This window comes from Mytilus edulis, chromosome 6 (assembly GCF_963676685.1).
Source record: "Mytilus edulis chromosome 6, xbMytEdul2.2, whole genome shotgun sequence".
Lineage (NCBI taxonomy): Eukaryota > Metazoa > Mollusca > Bivalvia > Mytilida > Mytilidae > Mytilus > Mytilus edulis.
In genome coordinates this window covers 44,939,373-44,953,711 of record NC_092349.1, presented here as the reverse complement: position 1 = coordinate 44,953,711, position 14,339 = coordinate 44,939,373, and the positions used below count along the sequence as shown (strand labels likewise).

At 32.0% G+C, this 14,339-nt stretch overlaps 1 protein-coding gene across 1 annotated transcript in view; it reads right to left on the bottom strand.

Annotated features, from left to right (window-relative positions):
* LOC139527740 (uncharacterized) overlaps nucleotides 1-12,401 on the bottom strand; it is a 39,595-nt gene extending 27,194 nt beyond the window's left edge. The window contains exons 1-6 of the mRNA XM_071323382.1: nucleotides 12,237-12,401; nucleotides 9,894-9,958; nucleotides 8,377-8,548; nucleotides 7,720-8,025; nucleotides 3,708-3,759; nucleotides 2,760-2,833 (exon numbers count right to left, since the gene is read on the bottom strand). Coding sequence (XP_071179483.1) covers nucleotides 2,760-2,833; nucleotides 3,708-3,759; nucleotides 7,720-8,025; nucleotides 8,377-8,548; nucleotides 9,894-9,926 — 637 coding nt within the window. The 5' untranslated portion in view covers nucleotides 9,927-9,958; nucleotides 12,237-12,401. The remainder of the gene's footprint in view (nucleotides 1-2,759; nucleotides 2,834-3,707; nucleotides 3,760-7,719; nucleotides 8,026-8,376; nucleotides 8,549-9,893; nucleotides 9,959-12,236) is intronic.
* Between the last annotated feature and the right edge of the window lie 1,938 nt (nucleotides 12,402-14,339).

The window sequence follows — 14,339 nt, the reverse complement described above, 5'->3', positions numbered from 1 at the left end:
ATATACGTAGATCTATAAATTGACCAAGAGTCTGAAAATGTTTTCAATAAGCAAGTGTTCAGAAAAGTAAATCATAATAGAAACAGTATTTTATCATCGTGAAAATTTCAGATCAAAATTGGTTTTACTATTGGAACGTGACAGAAGTTTAAATAGCAAATCTGTAAACTGTACATGAATCTAACAACTTATAGTTTTTAAATGATGCAGTATTTTAAATATATATAATATAGAATGAGGCAGTCATTTTTCCTACCATCACTGTTTTTCCTACCATCACTTGTTTCCAGTAACTCCGGCTTCAATACTGGACTTACATTTATCTTATATATATATATATATATATATATATATATATATATATATATATATATATATATATATATATATATATATATATATATATACATTCATTTAGTAGTTCTATCGGTCATTTTATGTGTTCAGAGCAATCGTGTGTACAATATTGGTGTGTGTCAATAAAATATTATTTCATTTCTTATTAAATCGTTGTGATCGAAAAGTAAGTCAACCAGAACAAAACATTTAGAATCAAAAAGAATCAAAAACCCCTAACCAATAATTGTAAATCAGAAGTCAACAAAAAACACAAAATACCATGACTACAAAGTAAATTGACAAAATAATGAAATGGCAAATAACGATGTAAAAAGCAATACACAATTATCTTAATACTATATCTCATCTTAAACACAATTGAAAAAAGACGAAAAGACAGAAATCAGTGAACCAATAACTTGACAGAAAACTAAAAACTACATATAAGCAACACCATGAAAACGAAGCACATCAAAAGCCGGGATGAAGCCATTGGCTCGGACAGGATAAAGCAATATCGTTTGAATAATTGTAATAGTTATGCACGAGGAATGTTAGATCAAATATCTTATTTAGGTATAAATGTTTGACTTTGTGCAACTATGGTCATGCAGAAATGCAATAGTTTGATTATAAAGTGCAGTTGTGATCATGCTGAAGTGCGTTGGTGACAGGGTGACCCTATTTTGTTGATAGCTACTTCGATATGCGTCGGTGAAGACACTGAAGGGCGATGTGTTACATAAACTATATTTGCATTCGGTGTTTATGTTAATTTGAATACTACATTTGTACTAGAAGGAGCTTCTCGTGTTTCCAGCAATGTAGAAACTATTGTAGACTATTCCGTTATGTCCGTATGTCTCAATTTGCTATTGTTGCTAACATACAAAAAGTATTCTTCAGTTAAAATAGCACTTAAGTTGACTGATACGTGACTAGACTTTTTCTGGGTGAAGTAAAAAAACTTTACAACAAGAATAATGAATTTTGTCGACTTTCATCTGGCTTTTCATCGAACTTGTTTCGTTTGTCGCTAACAATTAACTTAAAGTTGCGACATTTTAACACGATAATTATTAATTGATCCGTTACAATCCATGTTTACTTATTGGAGCAGTGTGCTCACTGTATATGATACAAATGACGAAATGAAATTACTGTATCGTAAACCAAACGAAATGATTCCTGAGGCGCCATGAATCTTCAAAATGGGTATTCTGGGTAATTTTTTTTTTATGGAGTAAATGTCTAAAAATACTCCAACAGAGTTTAGCGAACAGAGAAAAAACAAAAGTGCTTGCCATCACATAGGCCATTCGAATTCAAAATGACAAATTTGCAAATTTATAAATAATTTACCCACGAATCTTCAATTTGTAAAAGCGCTTATTTTAAATCTAAAATGGGATCATAAATAGTACGCCGAAGACCGTGAAATAAAGAAGAAAATGGCAATCGATATTCAACAAACTCCGCAGCATATGTTGATTGACTGGACCAGATGGTCAGTGTACTTATCAGAGACTTGTTTTGTGATTTATCAATATATACATGTTAGTGTGCAATGAGTTTGCTCCATAAGACTGTTGGCAGCTTCCGAATAGACTTGATATTTTAGAAAACAAGCTATGCTGCAATTGAAATAAAGTCATTCCGTACGAGGACCTCTGGTCGATATGGTACTGCTTAAGAATTGGAATAGAATTGAGAATTGAAACGAAGAATGTGTCAATCATACAAAAACAGGACCAAAGAGCAAAACATAGCCCAAGGATAGTTTGCAAACGTCTTTACATGATGGATAGAAGTTGAACCGGTACTGACACTGAATTTCGCTTTTATTGTATAAAAACTCCATGCACATTACAAGCAATGGTATTTATGTTTGTGAACTCAACAATATATAGCGTAAGTGACCTACCTGTCTCCTACTTCTGTAATTGAAATTACCAACTTTTCAATATAATATGACCGTTGAAAACATTGAAATTTCGAAATTAGAAGTTTAACCATGAAATCAGAACCTTCTTCGGTTGTTCTTATCCCAATGAAGGTAATAAAAGCAAGATAAAATAAAAACGGTATTGACACTCCACAAGTGCCAGCTCCATCTTTGTCGTCTTCCTTTCCCATTTGATAAACAAAAATTTAGGACACACAGATCATATTGACTACTTTAAATAGTAAGATTATTGAAATGAATTTGTTTTAGCCAACGATCTGTAAAAACTTTGAAATGGTCAAAACACATGTTATATTGACTATATATTTAACATGCTGTTCCCTTTGGAGTGTTGAAAGATTAACGCCTAAAATAAAATCGTTATACTTACCTCTTAATTTGCGTTATAAATTACCCCTTAGTCTGTGTTTAAATTGAACGATTTTACTATTATATCCGTCATTTTGTAAATTACCTGTTGGAAGATCATCTAGATTGTACCTGTAGTTGTCAAAATCAATGATCTTTATTGCCAATGGTTTGTTCAGTCTAAAAGTTAAAGGTAAGAAAATCTTAAATAAAAAATCAAATTCGAACTTAATTTAAAGACAAGACATATGTCTTGTTATACTGAGATGCGCGTATTTAGCCGTTGAACTATGCGCATTTTCATAGCTTATTTTATCTTTGAAATCAAAGCTGTAAGACTTTGAAAATATAAGTCCCTCCTCCCTGAGCCCAATAAAGATAGCTTAGTTGAATACTGTCATCATTTTATTTACAAATAGTCTAGTCATTATAGCTCTAATCGCCAAGGACCTAATTTGACATAAATATACGGTTTCGCTTCGGGAGTGCATTTAAACTTATGAAATGGTTAATGAGTACGGGATCAAACCAAATATCTTCCACACTCAATGCAATAACGCTACAATGAGACTACCGAGGCGTTTGCCTATTTACGATACAGTAATTTTTTCAATCATCATACATTTGACTTACACATCTTGGTGTGTGCTGTATGTTATAAAGTTTTTGCATTATAATTCAATGTTGACATTACAGTTCAAATTTAATCCATGTTGGTTGATATATGGTACTTATAAAAATCTGGTAATTAATAGTGCCTAATCAAACATTTTGATAAAGCGTGATGTACATGATTTACTAAACTGGAGTCTTTACAATAATTTTATCTTATTTGATATATCTGATCACATTCTATATGTACATTTGCAATTTACTTGTGTATGCCTATCTGTTTAACCTGTTTATATGTTACATGTACACCGTTGTCTTAAAATTTAAGCGTGCATCATTCGGTTGTTCATTTTCAAACGTTGATGCATCTGATGTGCAAGTCGTTAATTGCTAAACTAATATTTCACCTTCTTATCATGACTGTTAACTTATAAGAACTTACTCATCTGCCGGCCGTATTCGAATTTGTTTCATATTATCAAAGCATTTCATATCTGAAAAATATAGTAAAGAACAGGAGTGCTATCTTACGACATACTAAGTTAAAAGTTCAATTCGTAGTGGCTATTTGATCGTCCCTCTATCACCGGTACTGGTAATAATTATTTGTGACAAGCATGTGCACGGACAAAACATGTCCAAGGGAAAGAAATGACAAATGGACACAACAGATTAAAAACACAAGAAAAAATATTCCGGAATACCACGAACGAACCATAAAACTATTGATCGAGTAATGTGCTCTAGATTGATAATTAAACTTTGCTTTATACTAGTAACTGACTTTGATCATTGTTGAAGGCCATACTGTGACTTATAGTTGTTAATTTCGTCTCTCGTGAAGTGTTTTCTCATTGGTAAGCATGCTACATCTTCTATTTTATGTATGTTGTTATAGTAATATTTTTTTCATATGCAAATAGAGCTCTGTCACAGTTATTGAACCAAAATGGTGTACTTTCCCGTCTTTAAAACTAATGTTCTTGCAATATTCCTTTTTTGCATTGTCCGAAACAATACTTAAAACATGTCGTTAGCAAATTGAGACACAAAGAAGTCTCTTATCGAGATAGTGATCATAAAACATATGTCATAGGTTCCGGGGAGAAAATATCTGGGACTGAACTTTCTGCACTCTCTTGAAACCATTTGGGAGAATGGTTTTGAGAAACGATGATAGTCCGTCGGAAGGGGACGATTCATGGCTGACCCTTGTTAAGAGAGAGCAATATCTCTTGCACGTAAAAGACACCCTTGTAGATTTCGAAAAAGAATTTTAGCAGGATAATGCCGCTACCAGGCAGCAATCGCAACCGTAAAATGGAAAGCGATTTATATAAGTTACAATAACTTGTTTCCAATCCAATTTAAATAGGTATGTTTAAAGTAAACTTATGTAGTGACGATTTCAGTTGGTCCTCCTCATCTGTGGGAGAAACTTTTTCTTACACACTTCTGCTAATAAAGTCCTTCAGTTTTGAACATGAGTCCTTTATTTATATCAACATAGAGAAAAGGATAAAGATATGAGCCAGACCCTTCTGTTTTATAGATAATTAGATTTCTCCAACAATTCTTACTCGATTTATCATTTTCCTGACCTGTTGATTATTTTTATTTAATCAACGTGTGGTTCATTTGATTTTAATTGTTCATTGGTCAAAATTCGATTATGACGTCAAATTTTCTTGCTTTCCTCTTAAATTCCTATTGTGACGTCATGAAAAAAGGCGACCATGCCTGATAACGTCGCATAGAAAGAACACATATTTTTGCAGGTCGTTCGAAAAGAAGGAATAAGATTGTCTGCATATCGTCTAAAACTCATCAGAGAAACAGATTCTATCACCAAATTTCGTTCAATACGATATGTATCCACACTCGACATGTGCATTTTAAATAATTAAAACGCTCTGCGAGCCTCGCGATTTAAATTTGAAAATTTAATTATCTCGAGTGGATTAATATCGTATAACACCAGATACAGTGGTTGAATCTATATGTACTCCTGCTCACGTGGATGCTATTAAACAAAGACTTCCAAATGATGAAGTTGAAATCATCCCTACGTAAATTTTACGGACGGCATCAAAAGTTGGTTGACCCTTACGGAATATCCGTTTCACCGATGATAGCAGATGTCTTCCTAATGTCGTACCGAAAATCCCGTCACCTTTTCACCAAATTGATCTACTAAATTAGACTTGTTACCAGGTTTGTAGTTATATGAGCGAGCAACACGACGGGTTTCACATGTTGAGCAGGATCTGCTCACCTTTCCAGAGCACCTGCGATAACCCCAAGTTTTGGAGGGTTCGTTCGTGACATGAGATCATTTCTAAAAATTCGATTTAGACACCGTGTGCTATGTTACTAGGTTTAGAAATTTATTTCAGACTTTCAGATACACAAGTCCTTGTTACCATGATATATCTAAGAGTGCTACAACTGGTGTTAAACACTAGTTATCAATCAACGAATAGACCACTTTTAAGTTTGTCCGTCACCGGAAAAAAACTCGTCAAGTATGCGTGCCTTACTGACGTCATTTACCAGATAGAGGGGATCGCCTGTATCCATGCTCTATTTACATACATAAAGCATCTTAGTGATCGTCATTGTGCAGGGTAATCAAGAAATAATGTTAGTTCTATAGGTACAATCACAATTCCCTAATGACAGCAGTACTGATTGTCAATTATGAGCATTAAATTTGCCGAATAATTCGTGCAAAATAGCATCGTAGTTTTTCAACCACTCGCTCAACATTGGAACGGAAATGATGATGCCCCTAAACGCACGAATGGTGTTCACTAAAACCAAAGTTTTTGACGGAAATGCATCGAACTCAAAAGTTGTCTATTGATGTTTTGAAGTTGTTATCACTTCGGTTCTGCAGAAAGTAGTTTTCATTATCTTAAACAAAACATTTGGCACAAGAATTAAGAAATAATTCACGGAGGGTGGAATATATCGTGATTTTACCACGGGTTGGTCCTTTAATAAAATATCGGCATAAAGGGACAACCTGTTGTAAAATCACGATATATTCAAGCCCCAATGAATATTACGATTCTAATAGGACAAATACGGCTATTGTTTTGGATCGAAGCGCTCTAGGTGGAGGCAAATATTTGCTGTTCCCATAAATAAACGCACTACTAAATTGGCGTAAAAGAACGGAGCAAACTGAATTATTTACATGCTTAAAGTTTTTACAATAACGTATATAGATAGTTTGTGGTGAATTTAAGTTATAATTTACTTATAATGTTTTATATGTTTTAAAATAGTCGGCTTATACCATGCATATTTATCATCGTTTGTTTACGTTTCCTTGTTATGGTGATTTTTGTTTTGGCGAGCGTGTAAAATGCTCATATTCTTATGTCATCGTTCTATGACGTCGGGTATCTCATTCATAAAAAAAAAAGCATATGACGTGGGAGTACGATTGGAACAGCCCTGACAATATATTCATATTTTACCACGGGTGTGTACTCAAAGCGTTTGAAGGACGTCATGTTTGAATTCCCATTTTTATATACAAAGCTTTGTATATCAAATCTTTCAAACGAACATATTAATCAGTGTTGTAAATGAAAGGAAATAAAATTGACATTGCAAAATTGTAAAGCAGTAACTGTCTATATTGTTTTAAAATTCAACATCTGGTGACATCGCGGATTTGATTTATCTGATCAACACTATCACGAAAATCATATGTGATTTCTTATTTAAAATAAGAACGTTAATTTAAAAACAGATAACGCATCTAAAATTTCTTGTAGTTAAATTTTTCTAAAACAAACCTAGAAAAATTGGATATGCATCAATGTTAATTCTAATAGCAAATCTTAACGCTGTAAAAAAAATATTAGCCGTGCGTATTTATTACAATAACTAAAAGTTGAAAAACGAGTATTCTGATAAATGAAACCAAACACACAAAAAAGTCATGTATTCACTGCAGGTTCAAACTAAATTAAAAAAAATAAGATTAATGTATTTGAAATATGCAAATCTCATATCTTTATATTATAGATCCACAAATGTATTTACTGACTTAACTGCTCAGATGATATCTTCGCTTGTTTTCACTTTAAAAAAAAGTTATAAAAGGTCAATGACACTTAATTTGCACCCTTAACCTTATAGTTATTGATTAAATACCAGTAAATTGTCATCAGAAACATAAATAATGACATAGAATTAATTTTAAAGTTGTATAGATTACAGCTGGTTACAAAAACGGACCACGACCATTCTAGTCCTCATCTGTTGTTTTCAGTGGTTTACGTTTAATCTATGTACTGATAATAATAACGTACTATAATAGTTCATGATTTGTAAATTATGTGTTGCTATGTAAAGACTTTTAAATATATAAACTAGAGTTGTCAGTTATTACATTTAAACACAAACGTTTAAAAATATATTCATAATTACTCTACCTTTGGAGCCAACCCTTTTGTTGCTAGAGTAAATATCGATGAAGCAGGAACAATCTTCATTCAAAGGATTGCAGAAACATTTGCTGTTCGGATTATTGACATAAACATATCCTTTATTATTATTACAAATACATGTCCGGTCGGATGTTGTGGACACGTTTTCGTACGTTGTCAAACCTTCGCTGTTGCAAAGTGATTTTGAAAAGGTGCAGTCACTGTACCCAATAGTGTCAAAAATAAAAGGCTGGTATCTGTTAACACTGCAGGTTGCTTTATTGAAATTAGGCTGAAAAACGTATTTATAACCTACAAATAAGTAAAGAATTACAAATTCATGTGTATTATGAATGAACAATTTAATTTAATCGTATAACAAACACTAAATCTAATGCATGATGAATTTAAAATACACACTCACGGAAGAATTACATCAGAGTTTACAGGTAAAAAATATGTGGTGTATTGTTATCGAATCGTTACTTTTGTAAATCATTTAAAAAATAAAGTAATATGTGTAACCAACAAGAGTCACATTAGTTAAAATTATTGTTTTATTGGGTTTTTTTTTTTCATTTGTACTGAATCAGTCATGTAAAGGCAAAAAGTAAAATGTTTACTGTTTTCATCCAAGACGTACAGAAGGTTTAATTAACGTACCTGGTTCTAAAATTCTTGGTCCGTTACATTTTTCTCTGTATATAATTGCTCGAAAAGTCACGTCGAATAGGCAAGTATAATTTCGGGAATGCAGGCATATAGATTTTGCTCGAATCTTCCAATGTGACTGCGATGGACAAGTAAAGTCGTATGCTTTATTCAAAGCCAATGCCTACCAAAAGGAAAAGGAAAAAATATGCATTTATGATTTGATTGCCAGACACGACGCATCTATTTTTGCCTTATTAATAGTTCAAATTTTGAATTTTTCCTTCTGTTTGGTTGTGATATGGTCAATAAGTAAAGTCACAAAAATACTGAACTCCGAGGAAAATTCAAAACGGAAAGTCCCAAATCAAATTGCAAAATCAAAAGCTCAAAAGCATCAGAAAAATGGATAACAAAGCATACAGACCTAACCAAGAAAACTAAACATTGACCAATGAACTATGAAAATGAGGTCAAGGTAAGATGATACCTGCCAGACAGACATATACAGCTTACAATCCTTCCATACAACAAATATAGTTTACCTATTGCTTATATCGGTAGTTTAAGAAAACAGACCGAACTACAAAAACTTAAAACTCAGCAATGAACATTGCAAATCAGGTCATAGTTAAATAAACCTATAAGACTGACATGTACTTCATAAAATATTTCCCATACAACAAATATTGTTGAACTATTGTATATAGAATAAGAAAAACAGACCAAAACACAAAAACTTAACTATAACAACTGCACCATGGAAATGAGGTCAAGGGCAGATTCACCTGCTAGTTGAACATGTACATCTTACAATCCTTCCATACATCAATTATACTAGACCTAGGCCAATTGATTATATTATCTAAGATATGGACTTGACCACCAAACCTAAACATTGGCCACTGATCCATGAAATGAGGTCGAGGTCTAGTAAAAGCTGTCTAACGGGCATAAGGACCTTGCAAGGTATGCATATACCAAATATAGTTATCCTATAACTCATAATAAGAGAGAACTTAACATTACAAAAATATGCTTATTTATTGTCACTGGACGATGAAAATGAGGTCATTGAGGACAATGGACATGTGACAGACGATAACTTCGTCACATAAAACATCTATATACAGAGTGTGAAGCATTCAGGTCTTCCATCCTCTAAAATATACAGCTTTTTAAGAAGTAAGTTAAGGCCGCTGCCGCCAGATCACTATTCCTTTGTCGAGCTTTCTGCTATAAAAGTCGCAGGCTCTATAAAAATGCAAACTTCCAACAAATGCACTCAATTATGAGGGATAAATTAAAAAAGGATATTTGTTAAATGGGCACCATATGACAACGAGGCTTAAAATAAAAAGCAATGGCATGACACAGTTTAACAAATAAAATGAAAACATTCCGCACTACAATTGATAAAGTTGTTCGCTGTCAAATATTTCATCAATGAAAAATATGAAAGCAGAGAAAAAAATAAATGTTTGTACTTATCTACAAGGACAAATGTCTTATACTTAAAGTATCTATACCTGAAGGATAGTCAAAAGAATTGGTGAGTCCATCAATACTGTATTATAGTAATAATGTGTTTCATCTACAATGATAAAGAAAATAATAACATGAAGAGAAATATAACAAATCATAAATAACATATGTTATTGCTGGGTAAATTTATTTTTCTCGTGCTTGTAATTGTGCTTGAAGTTGTTTACGGGTTAGAAACGCAGAACTTAGAACACAAATTGTATCTTCTTTAACACTTTGTCTAAAGAATATAATCACAAACACAAATATTGTCAAATGTTTGCAAATCATTCTTATTAAACCTCAATAACCTTGCATTTCACAAAACAAATACTGATTATTACACTACTTACATTGATGTCATCATCTCATTGGATTCACATTAGGCATGAGGCAAATTACATTGCAATGCAATGCATTATATTACAATTACCTTGACAAAACCATGCATTGAATAACAATTACAATTACATGCATTTATAAAAGTAATGCATTATATTACAATTCCTTTGCAAAGTAATGCATTGAATTACACATTACATTAGTGAATGTTATTATAAAGTGTAAAAATAAATCAATCATTTTGAAAAACAACATGAATTCACAAAAGATTCTTGCAAATGCAATAACTGTTCATTATACATCGTATGTATCAAATTTAAGTATCAAACTAAAATTGCATTCTTTACTACTATTACATTTTAACATTATAAGGGTTTCAAGGTATACTTCTCTGTGTTTTCTCTAAAACGAAATTACAGAGATGAAGTTCAATTTTTATCTTAACTAATGTTAAATTCACTTTTATAAATAAACATTTGTTTTATTAATTTCAATCAATAATATCTACTGAGAATTTCTATCCTAATAAAAAGAAAACTAATAGCTTAATTTATGACCAATTGTAAAACAAACTAATAAAGGTTTTGGACAACGGTCAATGTTCTGTTATTCAATTATGACAAGGTTCAAAAAATATTATTGATTATATAAAAAATTGCATTGTCAGAGCTCTCGAGTACACACTTTCTTCCAGAATTTTATGGAACTTCTATTATAAGTCTAAATCAGCAATGTATTTGACACTTTCGAAGATACGTGCTGATCAAATATCGTTAACGAGTTATGCACCTTGTAAATACTAGTTATAATGGAATTAACATTGTATTGCTTCGATATTATTTAAAAGTTTTAAAGAACAAAATAGTCTCTTTGAGTTATTTCCCTTGTACCTCGGATATATAAAATATGTGCAACGCGGTAGCCAAATAAACTCGTTCTTTATCTGTTCTTTATTTACTATGAACATATCATTATAGACTACAAGCGACTTTCTTGAACAGTACTGACTTCACCAAAGTGAATAATTCTGAAAATTGACTGAAAGTCTAAAATTGAGTTATCTGTTTGTTGAATTTGGGATCTCATATGATAGATGGGCCTTGCGACACGATTCGGACAAAAGTGTTTACAGTGGGTTTTTTTTCAATTTTGTTTTCATTATAATTCTATTTTTACTGCATATGTACTTTGCCGAGAAAGTTTATTTTATGTTATCAACTACAAAAACATTTTTAATCGTCTTGGCGTCTTTGTTAGATTTATTAATGTTGTGTTTATGATCAGTTTTTTGTATGCAAGTCATCGTTTGTACATGTACAGTGCATTATATGGATTGTGTATGGACATAATAAGTCATTGGTACCTTGTCTCACTTCTCAGTGTTGACATAATCGTTTTGATAACTTAAATGTTTGGCACATGCGTTATCAACATTCAGCTAAGGTGCGAATTGAATGTTGCAAGAATTCAGATTGAAATAAATTTGAAAATTGACATGCATTTAAACGATCTTAAACCAATAATACTTCAGCGATGCCTTTGAGTTTATTGATACAACATTGAACCATACTAGCTTGTATTACTCGATTTATTTCACTTGACTGGGCGGAGTTTAACCGGTTTGCTCATAATAAACCAATCCATCTATAAATAGGTGTTTTAGGATAAACTCATCAATGAAGTGTCCACTCATTGTTTTGTAAATTCCTTTGATGACACTGATAGGTGATTAGAAATCAGTAATAATTATAACGGCAATCATCCTTATCACACATATCTTCAAATAGACTGTCCCTATGCAAATTAAAACGTAAGCTCCGCCCGATCAGTTGAAATAACATTGGTAATAATAGTAAAATACGCGTTCAGAATTGCGCCTTTTTAAATGTCTAAATCATATATGATATAAAATCAAACACCCTTTAAATTCCCACTGCAAACCGAAAGTTGTTTTGATATATTATTACCATATCGTCTTGTTTTTTTCATTATAATGTGGTATTTACCTGCTAAATTGCAAACTCATTATTTTCACATTTCCTATGATCAATCATAATTCTAAATCTCCACTGTAATGTTAAACCCAAAAACTGTTTCAACAGGATAGCCATTGATGTTTCAAAGGTAATCAGGTATAGCGAATATAATCGTGTTTAAAATACACATCTTACAAAACCAACTATGTTTAAATAACCTGCATTATTATATGTTATTATACTACAGAAGTTTATATCTTTTAAAAAAAGGGTTAGTTACAGCTATGATATAAATAACAGAAATGTTATACACCCATGCAAGCAGCTTATTTGTTCTTTGGGCTTAATTTAGTCGGACAGTATACAATATTTCGAAAAACAAAATCAACAAGAATGTGTCCCCAGTACACGGATGCCCCATCCGCACTATCATTTTCTATGTTCAGTGGACCGTGAAAATGGGGTTAAATCTCTAATTTGGAATTAAAATTAGAAAGATCATATCATACAGAATATATATACTAAGTTTCAAGTTGATTGGACTTCAACTTCATCAAAAACTACCTCGACCAAAAACTTTAACCTGACATGGGACAGACGGACGAACGGACGAACGAACGAACAGACGGACGGACGGACGCACAGACCAGAAAACATAATGCCCATAAATGGGGCATAATAAAAATTTGTCATTCATCATCTAAGATATTAACAATTTCATTCAACGAGATAATATCTACTGACCTTCTTTTCGTTTGAAACGTAAGATATTCAGTACAAACAATACTTAATTTTAATATGAATTTGTAGTAAAGGGAACTAGTTTTTTAACATGAAGAATGATTATTTCAAGTTGCCTTCTATAAAAGTCACATTATATGGTATTACAAATATACCATAGTTCTCAATCGACGCACTTGTGTATACATGTTAAGTCTACATCAACTATTGTTCAGTCTTTCAGTCAATTTTTTTGTACTCTGGACATATCTTTATTGACTCCACCACAGTGAATAATTCTGAACATTGACCAAAAGTATGAAATTGCCTTACTTGTTTATCATGTTTTTAGTTGACTGATAATCGTTGTCTCAGTTCACTAGCTAGATATTTTTCACGGTCTTAGATCTTGATTAACAACAGTACTCGTCCAATCTGTAAGTATTATGATTATGTCCAATTCCTGATTGTAGAAATTCTGCGCAGTCTCAAACACATGAAAATTTTACTAATACGCTTTAAAAAATATTTTATGTTTATAGATTAATGTGTGCTTTCTTTTTGAATATTGTTCTTTATCATGTTTATGGTTATCTTCAATTGCATTATTGCTTTTTTTACTCATACAAAAGGGGGGGGGGTACGTAGCTTTATCAACTATTAAGACTATTTTTTATATAAGGTCAATGTATTTGGCATAAACAGTTTTGTAAGACGTAATATTGGTGAAATGTACTTGATTTTCTGTTGTCAAACCTGTTATCTAATGAAAAAAAGTATAGCTTACCATAGTTTTGATTACGCCACAAACTGTTCTAAATGGGAAACTATTTAAATTTACTTAAAATCATATCTATTTTCCCAGATATATTTAAATCTATGGTCGACAGGATGAAACTCTTGACATTTATGATCTTTATATACATAGGAAAAAAACGGTTTAAGAAAAAAAACCAGTCGCAAGAGAAAAGCAGAAAAGGAAAATTAGGAAAATCCCATGTTTTCACATTGTTTCATATAAACATTTCAGCAATATTGGAGCAAGAAACTTTAAATTCAATTAAAAATATTTTATTGTTCAAATGTCAAATCATGACAAATGTACATTTAAACAAAGGGATTGGACAAAAAGCTGTGCCTATACAAATCCTTTCCCATACAAGACGGATTGAATAACATTCGAGTACATAATTTTCTAATAAATTCATAGATCATACGTTGTTGCAGTGAGTCAGGGCAGGCAATTCCCCCACTTCTTGAAATATGTTATTGAGTACACATATATAAAAAATAACTATGTGAACAAAGTCATTGCTAGAAATACTGAAAGTGGTGTCGAATTTTATACCACATTAATAAGTGTTGGTAAGGAATCAATTAGATCGTTTTAGTGATATGTTTACTCAGACTCAC